At 36.6% G+C, this 14,626-nt stretch overlaps 1 protein-coding gene across 3 annotated transcripts in view; it reads left to right on the top strand.

Annotated features, from left to right (window-relative positions):
* Nucleotides 1-14,626, top strand: part of Arap2 (ArfGAP with RhoGAP domain, ankyrin repeat and PH domain 2) — a 177,939-nt gene that overhangs the window by 126,763 nt on the left and 36,550 nt on the right. For 2 of the 3 annotated variants that reach the window (XM_052734962.1, XM_052734960.1), the window contains exons 22-26: nt 1,083-1,188; nt 4,502-4,649; nt 7,537-7,605; nt 9,988-10,062; nt 13,087-13,204. In XM_052734962.1, the coding sequence (XP_052590922.1) occupies nt 1,083-1,188; nt 4,502-4,649; nt 7,537-7,605; nt 9,988-10,062; nt 13,087-13,204 (516 nt within the window). The remainder of the gene's footprint in view (nt 1-1,082; nt 1,189-4,501; nt 4,650-7,536; nt 7,606-9,987; nt 10,063-13,086; nt 13,205-14,626) is intronic. The other variant, XM_052734963.1, reaches the window with a different exon arrangement.

Here is a 14,626-nt window from a genome sequence, read left to right as displayed (position 1 = left end):
GAGCACAGAGACAACATTTGTGATTTTGAACAGGGACATACTTGGAAAATATGTCACAGTTCCTACATCCCTGGGGGATCTTACAGCACTTTTCAAGGGACTGTATACATTTAAAGACTCTTTGGAATGTCCCTGGCTCTTCTTGTGTAGTAGCTAGGTAGGGCTAGGCAGGAAATGGAAATGTCTTCCTTCCAGATGTCCCTGGGCCTTGATCCAGAAGAGTAAGTGCAAAGTAAGCAAAAGTTGTTGCTATGAAGAATAGTTGGTACTTCCCACATCATCTCATAGTTTGGATTGCACTGCCAGTATAATCCACTTGAATTCTACCATGTGGAAAAGTTCCCAGTTCTTAGCTACTCCAGAGGTTTGTCTTCTGGGATTAAGAGGAGAGAGGGCGATCCTTTCTCATTTGTCTTTTGATGGACCAATTAATTTCTTTTCATGACAAAAGCACAAGGCCCATGATCTTCTAAATCTGAATTATGGTATTAAGACCTGTACACCACCTCTTCCACATTGTCCTTTTTCTTTTTCTGAGACTTGAAGGCAGCCTGGCTGGTAACAAGCCCCTTATGTAGATCAAAGGAACAGTACAGTTTATAGTTCTGGGATGTCTCATAGCTTAGAGAAGATGTTTAGGATTTCATAAGGAAAAGGGTTCAGAAATATTATTTTCAAATAAAATTGATGAAGTTCCACTATAGCTGGATATAATATACCTTTGGCTTAGATTTTCAATGTATAATGAAGTTTGAATAATCTATTGACTGTATTCCTGTTAAGATGTAGAAGTCTATACAATAGGCTATATAAAAGGAAAAAAATCCCTTTTCCTCTCATTTTGAAAGTGCCTAATTTACAATTACAGATTATAAGAACTATAATATATGACTGTGTGATGTTGTGTAAATAGTTGCTTTTTTATTTTTAGAATTATAGGCAATTGTGTTAAAAACTTGGATGTTTTCTCTTGAAACCTGATTGTATCCTTTATACGCTTGTAACTATTAATTAAAAAATAATATTGAAAGGTAAATTTACAATATAAATGGCTGGTTTAAATGTAAAGAATTTCTCCCTAGATACACAAGACGAAAAGGAAAGAACTGAAAAATACAGAGCATTCATCCGCACTCTTCCAGGGGTCAACAGAGCGACACTGGCAGCTATAATTGAGCACCTTTACAGGTAGGTAGACTCCTGAAACTTTGGAGCATTTTAAAGCATGACCACTGTCAAGATGTCAGTTTCTTTGAAACTTGAACTTGTGTCGCTGAACTTCCCTGTCTTACGTGAAAACTTACAAATCCAAGGAACTGTTACTTTACCCTACATTTTTATAATTAAGGTATATTTACAGTTGAGTATGTTGGGGATGTTCTTAAATAAGTGAGAAATGATTGTATACAGCACTCCTCGGCATTCTGTTAATAAGCAGGACATTTAAAACTTTTTTGAGCCTGAAATTGGAGAAGAAATTGATTTTCTCGTGATACTCTATAAACATAGATAAATTACACAGAGCAGTTTCTGTCTATACTATGTGAGGACAAATGTTTAAATACAGAATTTTGTAACATGATGCAGGGAGCTATGGAGGAATGATCGAATGACTTCATACTGAAGGGCTGGAGTCCTGTAGTAGGGAGAATTCTGAGAATACAATATTTTCATTTGTGAATTTTATAAACTTTTGATATAGCTTTTTTTTAAGTAAAAGTAGCTGATTTACAGATAAGATTTAGAAATATTCCACAATGCTTTATCTTTGCCAGCCAGATATTCTCTTGTAACATGTAAACTATTACTATAAAATGATTTTTAGCGTTTTTGTTTAGCTCCCAATTTTGTTTTTCTTTATTTGGTGGTTGGGATTGTGAATGTTAAGCATGATTCCATAGTGAGCTATAGGCAAAACCTAAAAAAAACCATATATTTATATTGTATCACACACATAACTATATGAGATGCTAGGATAAAATTAAATATATACTTTTGGAATTAAGTAAGAGAAAATGAAGGAGTCAATATGTGCTGAAGTCCAAGGAATGTCGGCAGTTCAGGCAATTCTTCAGCGTTAAAGAGACATATGAACTGGATACAAAACATAGTGGTCATAGCTACTAGGGAGCTCGTAAAGAAGAATTGTTTGAGCCCAGGAGTTCAGGGACATCCTGAGAACTGGAGACATTGTATAAACAAGCAAGCAAGCAAGCAAAAGACTAAAGAGAAACCCAATGCATGGGTAGAATGTATCTTCTAGGCACAGGAGTACTAGGTGACCAGAACAGTTTCCTGGCAGGAAGTTATGAAAGACTTTGTCAGCTGTATATACTGTTTGGATTTTACAAGAAATGACTGATATAATCTGGCTTAGCACAGTATCTCCTGGGAAGGGAGCATCTGGGAAGAGACAGAGAAGTCTAATTGGGAAACATTTCCCTGGGCTCTGATGAGAAGGTCAGGGTAAGACTCTGAGAAGACTGGTTATGAAATACCGGGTAACAATAACATCTCAGTATCAAGAAGTATAGGAAACAATCTGCCATGTACACAGTTTATTCCAGACATTAAGGTAATCAGAGAAACTAAGTGCATTGACAGCTAACGAGGTCCACAGAGGGATGGTATTACTGAAGAAGGCTCAAGAATGTCAGGAATTGGGTAATGTCATCAAAAGTGTGAGTCACCTTGGATGCAGTTCAATACCTGCCCAAGATAACAACTCACTTCTGCCATCGGTAGCAGCCACTTCCTCTCACCGTGTATTCATTATGCACCACGGAGTGATTAAAGCAAGAGTCTCTTCCTGAGATGCTGGTATTCTAGGAACAGGGATAAATTTTCTAGATATTTACAGTCTAGTGTGATAAAAGTGCAGAAGTGGTGTGGAGGAGCACTTGCAATTGTTACCTCTTCCTTTATTAAATTCTAGTTCCTTTTCCATCTTGTAAATCATCTGTGATGACTGCAGTTTCTTTATCCAATCTCTGCTGTGAAGTTTTGCATTTTATTATAGATTTCTGACATTATCATATATATTACTACCATGTTTACTCCTTTTTGCATGCATCTAGTAGACTCTATAGTCTATATACACAGGAGCACCTCTCTCAATCAAGAATAGTTTGCTCTTTCTTGGTGTGTGTGTGTGTGTGTGTGTGTGTGTGTGTGTGTGTGTCCCCATCCATGTCCAATGTAATTAAGTCAAGAGTCATGCAGCTGCTCTATATTCAGTTAGTGAAAATTCAATAGAGATCATGAACAGGGACTTGTACTTGTATTTCTCCTCGACATTTTTATCCTTGTAACTGTCCCTTGTGGAGGTTACTGCTGTTGTGAAGCACTTTTAACTTATATGGGTGAATATTTAAAATGCCCTTTCCAGTACCCAAAGGTTGTAGCTGACTGATTAGAAGAATTAATTATCTTGTCAATATCTATTTATTTTAGAAAGGCATTTTCGGGGGCTGAAGAGATAGCTCAGCAATTAAAATCACGTATTGATCATTCAGATGACTCGGGTTCCATTACCAGCACACACATGACAGCTCAGAATCATCTGTAACTCCGGTTCCTGGAGATTCAATGCCTCTTCTGCTCTCTGTGGGCACCAGATACACAAATGGTGCACATAGATACATGTAGGCAAACACCCATAAAGTAAAACACATTAATAAGTAATAAAGGCATTCTTATTAGTTTCTAAGATAAGGATAGCTGTATTTATTAATTATGCTTTTGCTCTTTTAGATTTAATGATAACCTGCTTTGAATAACTGGATGAACACCTGTTGTGAAAGGACTTGAGAAGTCATAAAGAACCATTTAGATTTTATTCTGTTAAAGGGAACGTTGTTGTCTCATCAAGTCTAGTTTATCATAGCAGCCCTTCTGATGGGATTCACTGGTTAATGACAAATAAATAACCAGGAAATGGTTTCTTTGGCTCTGATGTGAAGCTTAAAGTATATGTACTTAGCTAATGGTGTACTTTGTGGAAAAATGTAGCCTTTGCCTGTGACCTGAAAACTGTCATTACAAGTCCAGCAAGTCCCTGTAGAGCCTGTATTATCCTGACTTCCTGCGCTGCTGCTTCTCTCGTTTATGATGCAGCCACATACGTCGTTTCAAACTGGGACTTACACATGTTTGTGCTCTGGGCATGGGTTGTTCATTGGTTGCAACTGTTTGTATACAGTCATCAGTCTCTGAGCACCAGGCACTGCTCCTTTTAACAGTAATTTTGCTTCTGTTCTTAACTAGGCTGTAAATGTCTTTTAATTCCCACTGCGCCTTTTATTTCAAAGAGCTTCATACTGTGTGCGTGTGTGTGTGTGTGTGTGTGTGTGTGTGTGTGTGTGTGTGTATGTGTATGTATGTGTGTGTGTGTGTGTGTATGTGTATGTGTTTAAAAATGATAACTGAGGATTTTAGCTTATGTTTCTATAAAGTTCTTGAATACAAGTATGTCATAATGAGATATACTTTCCCCTAACAGGGTTCAGAAATGCTCAGAAATCAATCACATGAATGCCCATAACTTGGCATTGGTCTTTTCATCCTGCTTATTTCAAACTAAGGGACAAACTAGCGAAGAAGTCAATGTAATTGAAGATCTAATTAATAATTACGTTGAAATATTTGAGGTAAGAATTCTAAACCCTCCCTTGTTACAATGGGTTAGGCATCACAGCTTGCCGAACATGGTGCCTATTTCAGGACGTTACTCAGGTCCTTGTGAATATTTAAAAAATAGGGACCTTGAAGGATAGTTTGGTTTGAAGGTTTTAGATATAACTGAATTTGAAAACAGTAACCATTTATTTAAATGTAGCAGCTTTTAAATATTTTCACCATCTGTTGTCTGTTGGACAGCATACTATTTACAGGGTTTGTGTGTGTGTTTTCTTTTCACTGTGTATATGCATTAAGTATGTCTACTGAGAGGTGTGAAGTTATGTGTTTAACAAATGCAGTGATCAACAAAAGCCTATTAAATGCTGCTATTGAAATCACTTTTTTTTTCTTTTTCTTTTTTCTTTTTTTTTTTTTTAATGTGCTCCAATTGGAGGACAATTATGACACATTGTCTTATGGCTTTTACTGAGTCCTCACTTGTATTTATTTCACTTTTCAGTTTGCGGTTCTCTGGAGTGAGTATTCTTATATTTTTTTTTTTTTTAGTAAACTATTAGAATAGTAATATTTTTATAGTCTAAGGAAGATAAAATATGGGAAATAAGGATAGGCTTTAGTAATTTAGTAATGGAAGGTAAGAGTCCCTTCCATTGTATAAATAACACTCACACCCCTTTTTTGGTCTAGAGTGGTTCAGAGCTTGCTCAAATGATATTTTCTTGTATTCTGTGGGTACAGATGTGCCAAATGAAACCAGATGAGTTGGAGTGGCCATTTAGTAATCTTAAGAATTTTATATTTTTGTTACTATTTTTTAATTAATTTATTCTTCTCTCATATATTATATCCTGACCACAGTTTCCCCTCCCTTCTCTCCTTCAGACCCACCCCTCCTCTATTTCCCTTCAGAAAAGAACAGGCTTCCAAGGCTATCAACCGAACATGGCAGAACAAGATACAATAAGTTTAGGCACACACCCTCATATCCATGCTGGACGAGGCAATCCAGTAGGAGGAAAAGGATCCCAAGCATAGGCAGAAGAGCCAAAGTCAGCCCTACTCCCTTGTGGGAGTCCCACAAGAACAAGCTCCACAACCATAGCGTATATGCAGAGGACCTAGGTCAGACCCATACTGGCTCCCTGATTGGTTGCTTCAGTCTCTGTGAATGCCTATGAGCTCTGGATAGTTGATTTTCTGAGCCATATTCTTGTGTTGTCCTGGACCTCTCTGGCTCCGATAATTTTTCTTCCCCTCTTCTGTAGAATCTCCTCAGTTCTGTCTAATATTTCACTGTGGGTTTCTGCATCTGCCTCATCCGTTGCTGGATGAAGCCTCTCTGATGACGATTATGCTAGGTTCTAGTCCACTAATATAGCAGAATATCATTAGGAATCATTTCATTAACTTCTTTCCCCCAACAGTCATGTTTGGTTCTATCCTAGGCCTCTGGGCTATCCAGCCTCTGGTTTGTGGCCCTTCAAGCAATGTTAGCCATGGGTCTCAGGTTGGACCCGTCAGTGGTTAGCCACTCCAACAATTTCTGTGCCACTTTTACCCCAGCACATCCTGCAGGCAGGACAAATTGTAGGTTAAAGGTTTTGTGGCTGGCTTGGTATCCTAGTCCCTCCACTGAGGCAAGGTTCAGGCTCGATATCCCCTATTACTAGGCATCTTCCTGGGGGCACTGTCATATATTCCAGGGAGTTTCCATTGCACTATATTTCTACATTACCCCCAAGATACCCCCCCAAGTTCTGGTTATCACTCCCAGTATTCTCTCCTTTTCTATCTCCCCTGACACCTGATCCCTTCTGTTTCCATCCCCACCTGCCCACAGTCCACCCATGAAATCTATTCTATTTCCCCTTCCCAGGGAGATTCATGCATCCACCTTGAGCCCTCCTTGTTACCTAGCCTTTCTGGGTCTGGGGATTATAACATGATCATACATTACTTTATAGCTAATAGACACTTATAAGTGAGTACATAACATGTTTGTACCTTTCATTCGCCTGCAAATTCCGTATCATTTTTTTTTAACAGCTGAGTAATACTTGATTGGGTAAATGTATCACATTTTCTTTATCCAATCTTCAGTTGAGGGGCATCTAGGTTGTTTTCAGTTTCTGGCTAATGTGAATAAAGCTGCTATGAGCATAGTTGTGCATGCGTCAGTGTGGTAGGGTGGAGTGTCCTTGGGTATATGCCCAGAAGTGAGACAGTTTTCCTTATTACAGGAAGACAAATGATTTTTACTAATATAACAGTTTGTACTGTAATTTCTAGGCGAGTTCATACCAAAATTGCCTTTTCATTGCTCTTTGGTCTCTTTTTCATTTCTTGCTGTTTGTCTATTGTTTTTTTTTTTTTTTTTTTTTTTTTTTTTTTTTGATCAATAGCACCTTCTTTGAAATGATCTGATGCTGAGATAAACAAAAATAAATGTGGCTTTACATGCTCTCTTTATTATGTTAATAAAGCTAAATGGTTACCTTCATAGTGTTGTTGAACTTAAGCTTTTACTGAAAGTTTAATAAGCCCTTAAAGAATATTTATATTTGAGTGATGAGTCTTGTTTCTCACCTGCAAGCAATTTCAGAAACTGTCCATGGGAACCTGTGTCGGTAAATATCTATGGTTTTTCCATGAGTAAACTCTACAGTCTGATGGGACATCATCAAAGCATGTTTTGAACCCTATGAGGCTCTGCCCAGTTGGCTTCATGTTGCCCAAATTGTGGGGCTCATGTGATCAAGATGATGATAATGATGGCCATCCTGGTCTTTTTGCAGTTCGTTGTTTATTTACATTCCTGAGGAGCTAGGTGAGAAAGAGCACCCTCGCTCTGTGTACTCTACATTATTAGAATATCCCAAATTATATTTTAAACAGGTTAAAGAAGACCAAGTCAAACAAATGGACATAGAAAATAGCTTTATAACCAAGTGGAAAGACACTCAAGTGAGTAGTAAGAGTTAGTCTCTAAAGACTTGAAAGCAAAACGTTCGTAAATACATTTGTGGTGTGTGTTCAAGTTCCTATGCAAAGCAAAGTAAAAGAGACTGAGGGAAGATTGGGGCAAGTCTGAAACCTGATGCATACATACAGAATGCATTAGTATAACCTTAGATATTGAGGAAGCAATGGTTAATATTTACTAAAAACAAAACACCATTGGCTATGCCAGTGGCTTTCAAAAGAAGCATTTAAAGCCAAAGTAATACTAAACTAAATTGCAAAATCCTACAGCATAATGTTTTTTTCCCTTATGATTAGGGAAATATAAATGATTTCTCACATGCCTCTGCTCTGCATGCTCTCAGATGATTGTATTAATGAGACGGTTTCTAAGGTGACCTGTGCAATGCATACTAACTTTTGTCTTAAGTCTGCTTTTCTAAATCCTGTCTTGCTTTCCTAGTTACATTACTTTGGACTTGTGTGTTCAGGATGCACCAGGCTTTTTCTGGGTACCTTACCTTGTTTGATGAATTCCCTGGAACGTCTTAAGGTTGATCATTAATCATCTTCTGGTAACTAGGAATGATAATGGATTCAGGGTTTCACTGTAAATAATAGAAATGGGTCAAATGTACTCTGTTCATAATTACACTCAGATAATGAGGCAAATTCCTGCTTATTAGTCAGACCCAAAGTTTGCTTCAGTCCTGAAATGTCTGCTACTAATTAAAGGAATCATTGCAGCTATCGTTCTACATGAAGCAGATGAGCACATGCTTAGATTCCCTTCAAACTAATACTGTGATATTAATTACTTAACAAATGATTCCCTCCATTTTGGCTGAAAGTAATTAATGAAACTTCCAGAGGAGTTAGGTATAACACTAAACTAAAAATAATCTGGCTTATTATCAGTGCTTATAACGCTCACTTGGTATGGATGTAAATCGGTCCTGAAATGAAGGATTTTGAGCCTGAAAGGAAATCTTTGTCAATCTGATCTATATTGTTATTGCCCAAGTATCTGCTTGTACTTTACAACAAAGAAAAAAAAATCTTGGATGTCTTGGCATTGCCATAAGTAAAACAACCATGTACAAAATAAGTTAATTGAGAAAGACAATAAGAATAATGTGGAAAATGGTTATTTCTGCTTGAGTCTTGCTTCAGTCTATTTCAAGCCCTGCTTGGAACTCTTTTCTGAATGCTCTGTCTTCCTCTTATTTTAATTCTTAGCTACTTAACTACTTAAGTACTTAGCGACTGGTTGGTCCACTTTGTATGTTCTGTGTGTTTGCCTTTTTAATTTTTAAAATATTTTCTTCTTGCTATAATGTTTATAAAAACAGTGAAAAGCAAAAATGTCAGCTGTTTCTTTCTCCCTTGAAATTTTATGTAGAATCAAAACTGAGAAAGAAAAATTGGAAATAAGCTTTTCTATGCATATAGTGACAAAATAAGCAAGAGTATTCCTTCAAAGTACATTTTAATCTTTCTCTCAGTACATTTTAATCTTTCTTACTCATTAGATTTTAGATTCTTATGCTAAGGAAAATTTAACATCAGAATGAGTATGTCTCAGAATATTTTTAATTTATTGGTGATAGATGTGTTTCAGCGGATATACAGTGGCATTCTGAAAAAAAAACAGTCTATACAAATTATTTTTTATATATTGATTTGATTATTTAGCTCTATTTTATTCTGTTGGTCCACACGGTGCTGTCTTGCCCTTTTCTTTTTTAGTTCTAACTTCGCTTAGTCTCTGTTTTGGCAGGTAATGACCCAACAGAATGTTCTTAAATGCTTCCGCGAGGATAATAAAAACTAAGGCTCATCTTGCTTGTCTATCTTATTCTATTATTTTACTTTTACTTTTATTGCTGAATTGCTTTCCCTGTTTATAATTTCAGTGCAGCTTTGAGATAACGTACCTCACCATTTCAGTGTTGGAATGTGTCAGCTGCATGAAAATTTACCAAGGCTTATTTTGTCTTTTGAGATGATGTCCACATGGATTAAGAGCTTTGCATATTCTGTGGCTCCTAAATGCGTGTTGTCAAATGCAGCCTGTGTCCTTCCTAGAGTCCTTGCTTCAGTATTTGAAGCTACTAAGGCCTTGACCATGGCATAAAATCTCATACTGTGACTGTTGTTCTAGCTATATCATTTGTTTAGAGTCTAAACTAGAAACTCTTGTCTGTAATCAAACACATTTTGAAATAAGTACCTAATAATGGTGAGCAGAGGAATTGAGCCAATTTCAATGCTGTACATTTTTGAGAAGTGTGACAGGTATTTTGTAACCACTCTCTTAGGTGCTGTGTCTGTGATTTTTGTGACATACTTACATGTGCTATCTTCACATCTGCCCTTTTCTAGGTGTCCCAGGCTGGAGACTTGTTAATCGAAGTATTTGTAGAAAGGAAGGAACCTGACTGTAGTATTATAATTCGGGTGAGTCCTAAGGAACAATATAAAGGGTTCTGTTGGAATCCTAAGAGCTGGTGTTCACTGACAAATTTTCTGGCATATTTTGATTTTTAGGTTCTCTTCAGTTCAAACAGTGACTGACAACAAGATTGATCTTTCCTGGCAGTATCCTCTAGGAATTTGGAATTTTAATTATTTGGAATAGGGCATCGCCTGTGCATTAGTTAAGATTTTTCTATAGGTGCCAGAAAATAAACTGAGCTCAAGTACTTGCTTCTGCCCTTTCTAAAATTTTAACATGAAGCAAATTATTTACCCTGATTTAGCCTTCATCTTCTTAACTATAAAATGAGGAAAAATTACAGGATTAATATTGTATTATTGATAGAGCGACTCATTAATATAAAAGTATGTAAACACATAGCAAATTATTTTCCAAATTACTGTTTAATAAGTACCTATTTTAGTATTATTAATGTTCAGTCTCATTTCCACTACTCCAACATTTAAACTTAAATATTAGGTAAGTCTTCCTTTGAGCTAAACTAAAAATAGATATTTTTCATAGTATTGTCATCCGTGACAATATTTCTTCTTTAGGGATAAGAGCAGTACTTTTTCATGTGCTTTTTTTGCTAAGATGATTTTTCCTCTGTAAAGAGTGCACATTCTTCTGTGTAACAGAAATTCACTTTATTATCTCTTTTAAAATCTAAGATGTTAAATATCCTGGAACTACTAACTTAGGTAATTCCAGTGCTTATGTATTGTGACTATATGTCATTAGCTGCCTTGCATAGGACATGGAGCTGGAACATGATCATAGAGTCTATGATCAGATCTCGAGTGAGGCATTTTCTCTTCATTAGTCACATCATAGTTCTTATGCTGAATGTGTAACTGTCATAATAATAGGAATTAAAAACTATTACAGATTAAATTACAGACTCAATCACTCAGGAAAAGTCTATTGTTTAATGCTAGAAGAGATAGAATACATGCTTTAACTCTGCATATATATTATAAGAATATATATACATATATACTTTTTAAAAGCATGTTTTAATTTTGTTTTTCTAATGAAGTTGTATTCATTATTACAGTTATGCAAAGTTCTCCCATATTTCCTCACTGTCTTATAATAAAAAACTATGTAATTCCAAACAATCTCAAAAAGCAGAACAGAAGTAACTAACTACACAACAATAATCAAATAATCAGTACCATTTGCATATAACTCTGAGTGAAAAACCACATTGCTGTATTTATACCCTTGATTTTGACTTCAAGCCCTGGAGGCTGATGATATACCAAGTTTTGGGGAATGGAAAATGGGAATTGAAAGACATTAAGGGCACAGTGCAGACTTGGATCAGCATAAGCTACCCCTGATGTTCATTACACTACTGTTTGCATTTTATAAATAAATGCTTTCCTGAAGTGTGGAGTTCAAGGCACTTCCTGCTGCTTATTTCACACATTTCATTTCTCACTCATTTTTAGTCCTTGAAGAAAGGGCTATATTTCTTTAAGAAAATCTTTTCAGCCGGGCGGTGGTGGCGCACGCCTTTAATCCCAGCACTCGGGAGGCAGAGCCAGGCGGATCTCTGTGAGTTCGAGGCCAGCCTGGGCTACCAAGTGAGTTCCAGGAAAAGGCGCAAAGCTACACAGAGAAACCCTGTCTCGAAAAACAAAAAAAAAAAAAAAAAAAAAAAAGAAAATCTTTTCAAGGCTGAAGAAATGGCTCATCAGTTAGGAGATGTGACTGGTCTTCTTTAAGACCCTAGTTTGATTTCCAGAACCCACATGGTGACTCACACCATCTGTAACTCCAGTTCTGGGGAATCTGAAAACCCTCTTCTTACCTCAGAGGGCATCAGATGTCCCAGTGGTATGCATGCATACATGGAGGAAAAGCATCCAAACCCATAACATAATGAAATCACATTTAAAATATTTTAGAGCAAAGGCAGATTGGAAGCATCATGGAATTATCCACCTGCTATTTCCATTGCTACATGTTCTCCACTTTTACTGGATGTTGAGATCCAATGGAAGTTGACAATTCTTTGTGAACCTCCAAATACAAAAGAAATATGCTTCATTGTGTAATTAATATAGTTCATAAATTAAACCCTGAATTTCATGAAGATAGAATAAGTGAGTTACCTATAATGGCGTGCGCGCGCGCGCACACACACACACACATACAAAATATGGACAGATGAGCAAATCTAAGAAAATTTTAAGTTAGGATATTCATCCAAACTAAGTTATAGTTGCAATGTTCTAATTATTAATTTGTCTGCTGCTTAACATTATCTCTAAATTCTAACTAAAGAAACCCCTGTTGTTTTTTTAATAATATACAGTCAAGATTGGCAAGATCCCAGAAATCCTAGAGTCCCTGAAAAGGTGATATGCTCATAGAGTGGCCTCTAACTTTGAGATGCTTGTGGATCTGTGCCCGAGGCTGGTACTACAGATTCTACTGGATCCTGAAATACTAGCTTGAATGTACTCTGTATGTTGGTATGCCACCATCTGTCACTTGGCATTGCAGTGAACACCACAGACACTAAAACCCCTGGGCTTCTTGGCATGGCAGATACTGTTTAATCATCTTCATATTATTTAGGGTTCAGGCTGAATAAAACAAGTAACTATCCACTCTTGATTATGGAAAGAAAAATGAAAAGTTTTCCTGTGAGAGAATTATCAGACTTATCTGATGAGGTGTTTGTGTATGTGTAAATGTGTGTGGAGAGAGAGAGAGAGAGAGAGAGAGAGAGAGAGAGAGAGAGAGAGAGAGAGAGAGAGAGAGAGATTGACGATGTATATCTTGTTTGAGTGCCTAGTTGCTTACTAAAACAAATAATTCTCCCCAATGTTTCTATATTACAATATGTCTTTGACTTGACATTACAGTGTGTTTTGTGGAGAAAAAAATATAACTGTTTTCTTTTCTATGTTCTTGGAGAATCATCAGATGGGGAACCTGATTAGCACAAGACTACTTCTGTGTCAGACATCTTCCTTCTCTTACAGATATCTCCTGTAATGGAAGCTGAAGAGTTAACTAATGATATATTAGCAATAAAAAACATTGTTCCTACCAAAGGTGATATTTGGGCTACATTTGAAGTCATTGAAAATGAAGAGCTAGGTGAGTGGCTTTCATACTAGAGATTCTTCAATTCCTTACAGAATGAAGTACACTTCGAGACAAGCCATTACTAACATTTGCTGTTTTCCTAAAGATTCGTATCTCATTGTGAATTCCTTTCTACCTCTGTGCCCACTGACATATGTTATCACCACTTGAGGTTGACATCCTATGATGTTGCTCATCAGAATAATTAATTCTTCCATTAATTATATAAATCAGTATAAAGCCTTAGGTATCTTTGTTGCTGTCTTATCAAATAATGGTTTTGTTCATAAGGACAAGCAGTTTGATTAATAACAATATCGTAAATGTCACCTCCCCAGCACCTTATCTCTGTATGGTCTATATTTAGTAAGAACAAAGGATACATATTTAAAAGATTATTGCTCACTCCAAATCAAAACTTTTAGCTCTAGCAGAAACCTCTCTTTTGGCTGTTTCAGTCTCTTCTGTCATCAATGTATCACTTTGTCATCTTTCCTCCCAAATAAGCTGAAGAGTAAAGAGACCATTTCAAACACCTTGACTCCCTGGTTGCAAAGTGCTGAATAAGCTTAACATTCTAATGACACCATTTGGTTTTAAAGACCTCTAGGAGACAAAATAAGATGCAGAATTTCATTGTACCTTGACCATCTGTCTGGCTGATACCTACTAAGGTCTTGGGACCCTTTCAAGTATAGCTGTCAAACTGCCAAAAGGAAAACATTGCCACCCACAAGCTCAAGATAAAAATTAAAATTCAATGTTGAACTACCCCAGGGTGCATTGTTTGGAATATTGAAGTCAGCATTAAAATGGAAGGGGATTAGTATGCACTCCTTCATCACTCCATCTTGATATTTTTATTCATCTGATTTTTTTCAAACATAATTCCTTAAAAATTAATGGGACTTACAATGTGATATTGTCAATATGTCATGTCAAGATACCGTATTCCCTAGTGTTTGGGTGTCAGTTCTCAGTATCTCCCTTCCTTAGACTCTATCCCCACTGGACAGAACTGCTCTGGCAAGTGACTCCTGTGACCCCCAACTATGAGACTCAGCAGACCTGCTTTCAGCTTCACTCTAGCTGACATTCTGTGCCATCGATTGCTAATGACCTTTTCTTTTTCCTGTGGTGATATCCAGTCTATTTTAGGTGCCGCTTCCATGTTCTTCTTGGTTCTTCAATTGTTCCATCAAATTTATACTTTTTCTCTTCTGTCAGTTGTTACAAATTGTATTTGTTGTTTTACATAGGTACAGTAACACAGCTTCACAGAGTTAAAAAATAGCACACCTTAAAATAATATTCTACTACATCTAGATTCTTTTTTTCTTTCTTAAAGAAATCACTTTGATTCCCACTCTCATTATGTTTTTAGATAAAAGATGTCTATTGACACTATTGCCAAGATTAACTGGATAAGTCACA

Source organism: Peromyscus californicus, unplaced genomic scaffold (genome assembly GCF_007827085.1).
Source record: "Peromyscus californicus insignis strain IS unplaced genomic scaffold, ASM782708v3 Scaffold_13__1_contigs__length_99412109, whole genome shotgun sequence".
In the NCBI taxonomy this organism is placed as follows: domain Eukaryota; kingdom Metazoa; phylum Chordata; class Mammalia; order Rodentia; family Cricetidae; genus Peromyscus; species Peromyscus californicus.
The sequence above is the reverse complement of the archived record's forward strand: the minus strand, read 5'-3'. Positions and strand labels throughout refer to the sequence as shown.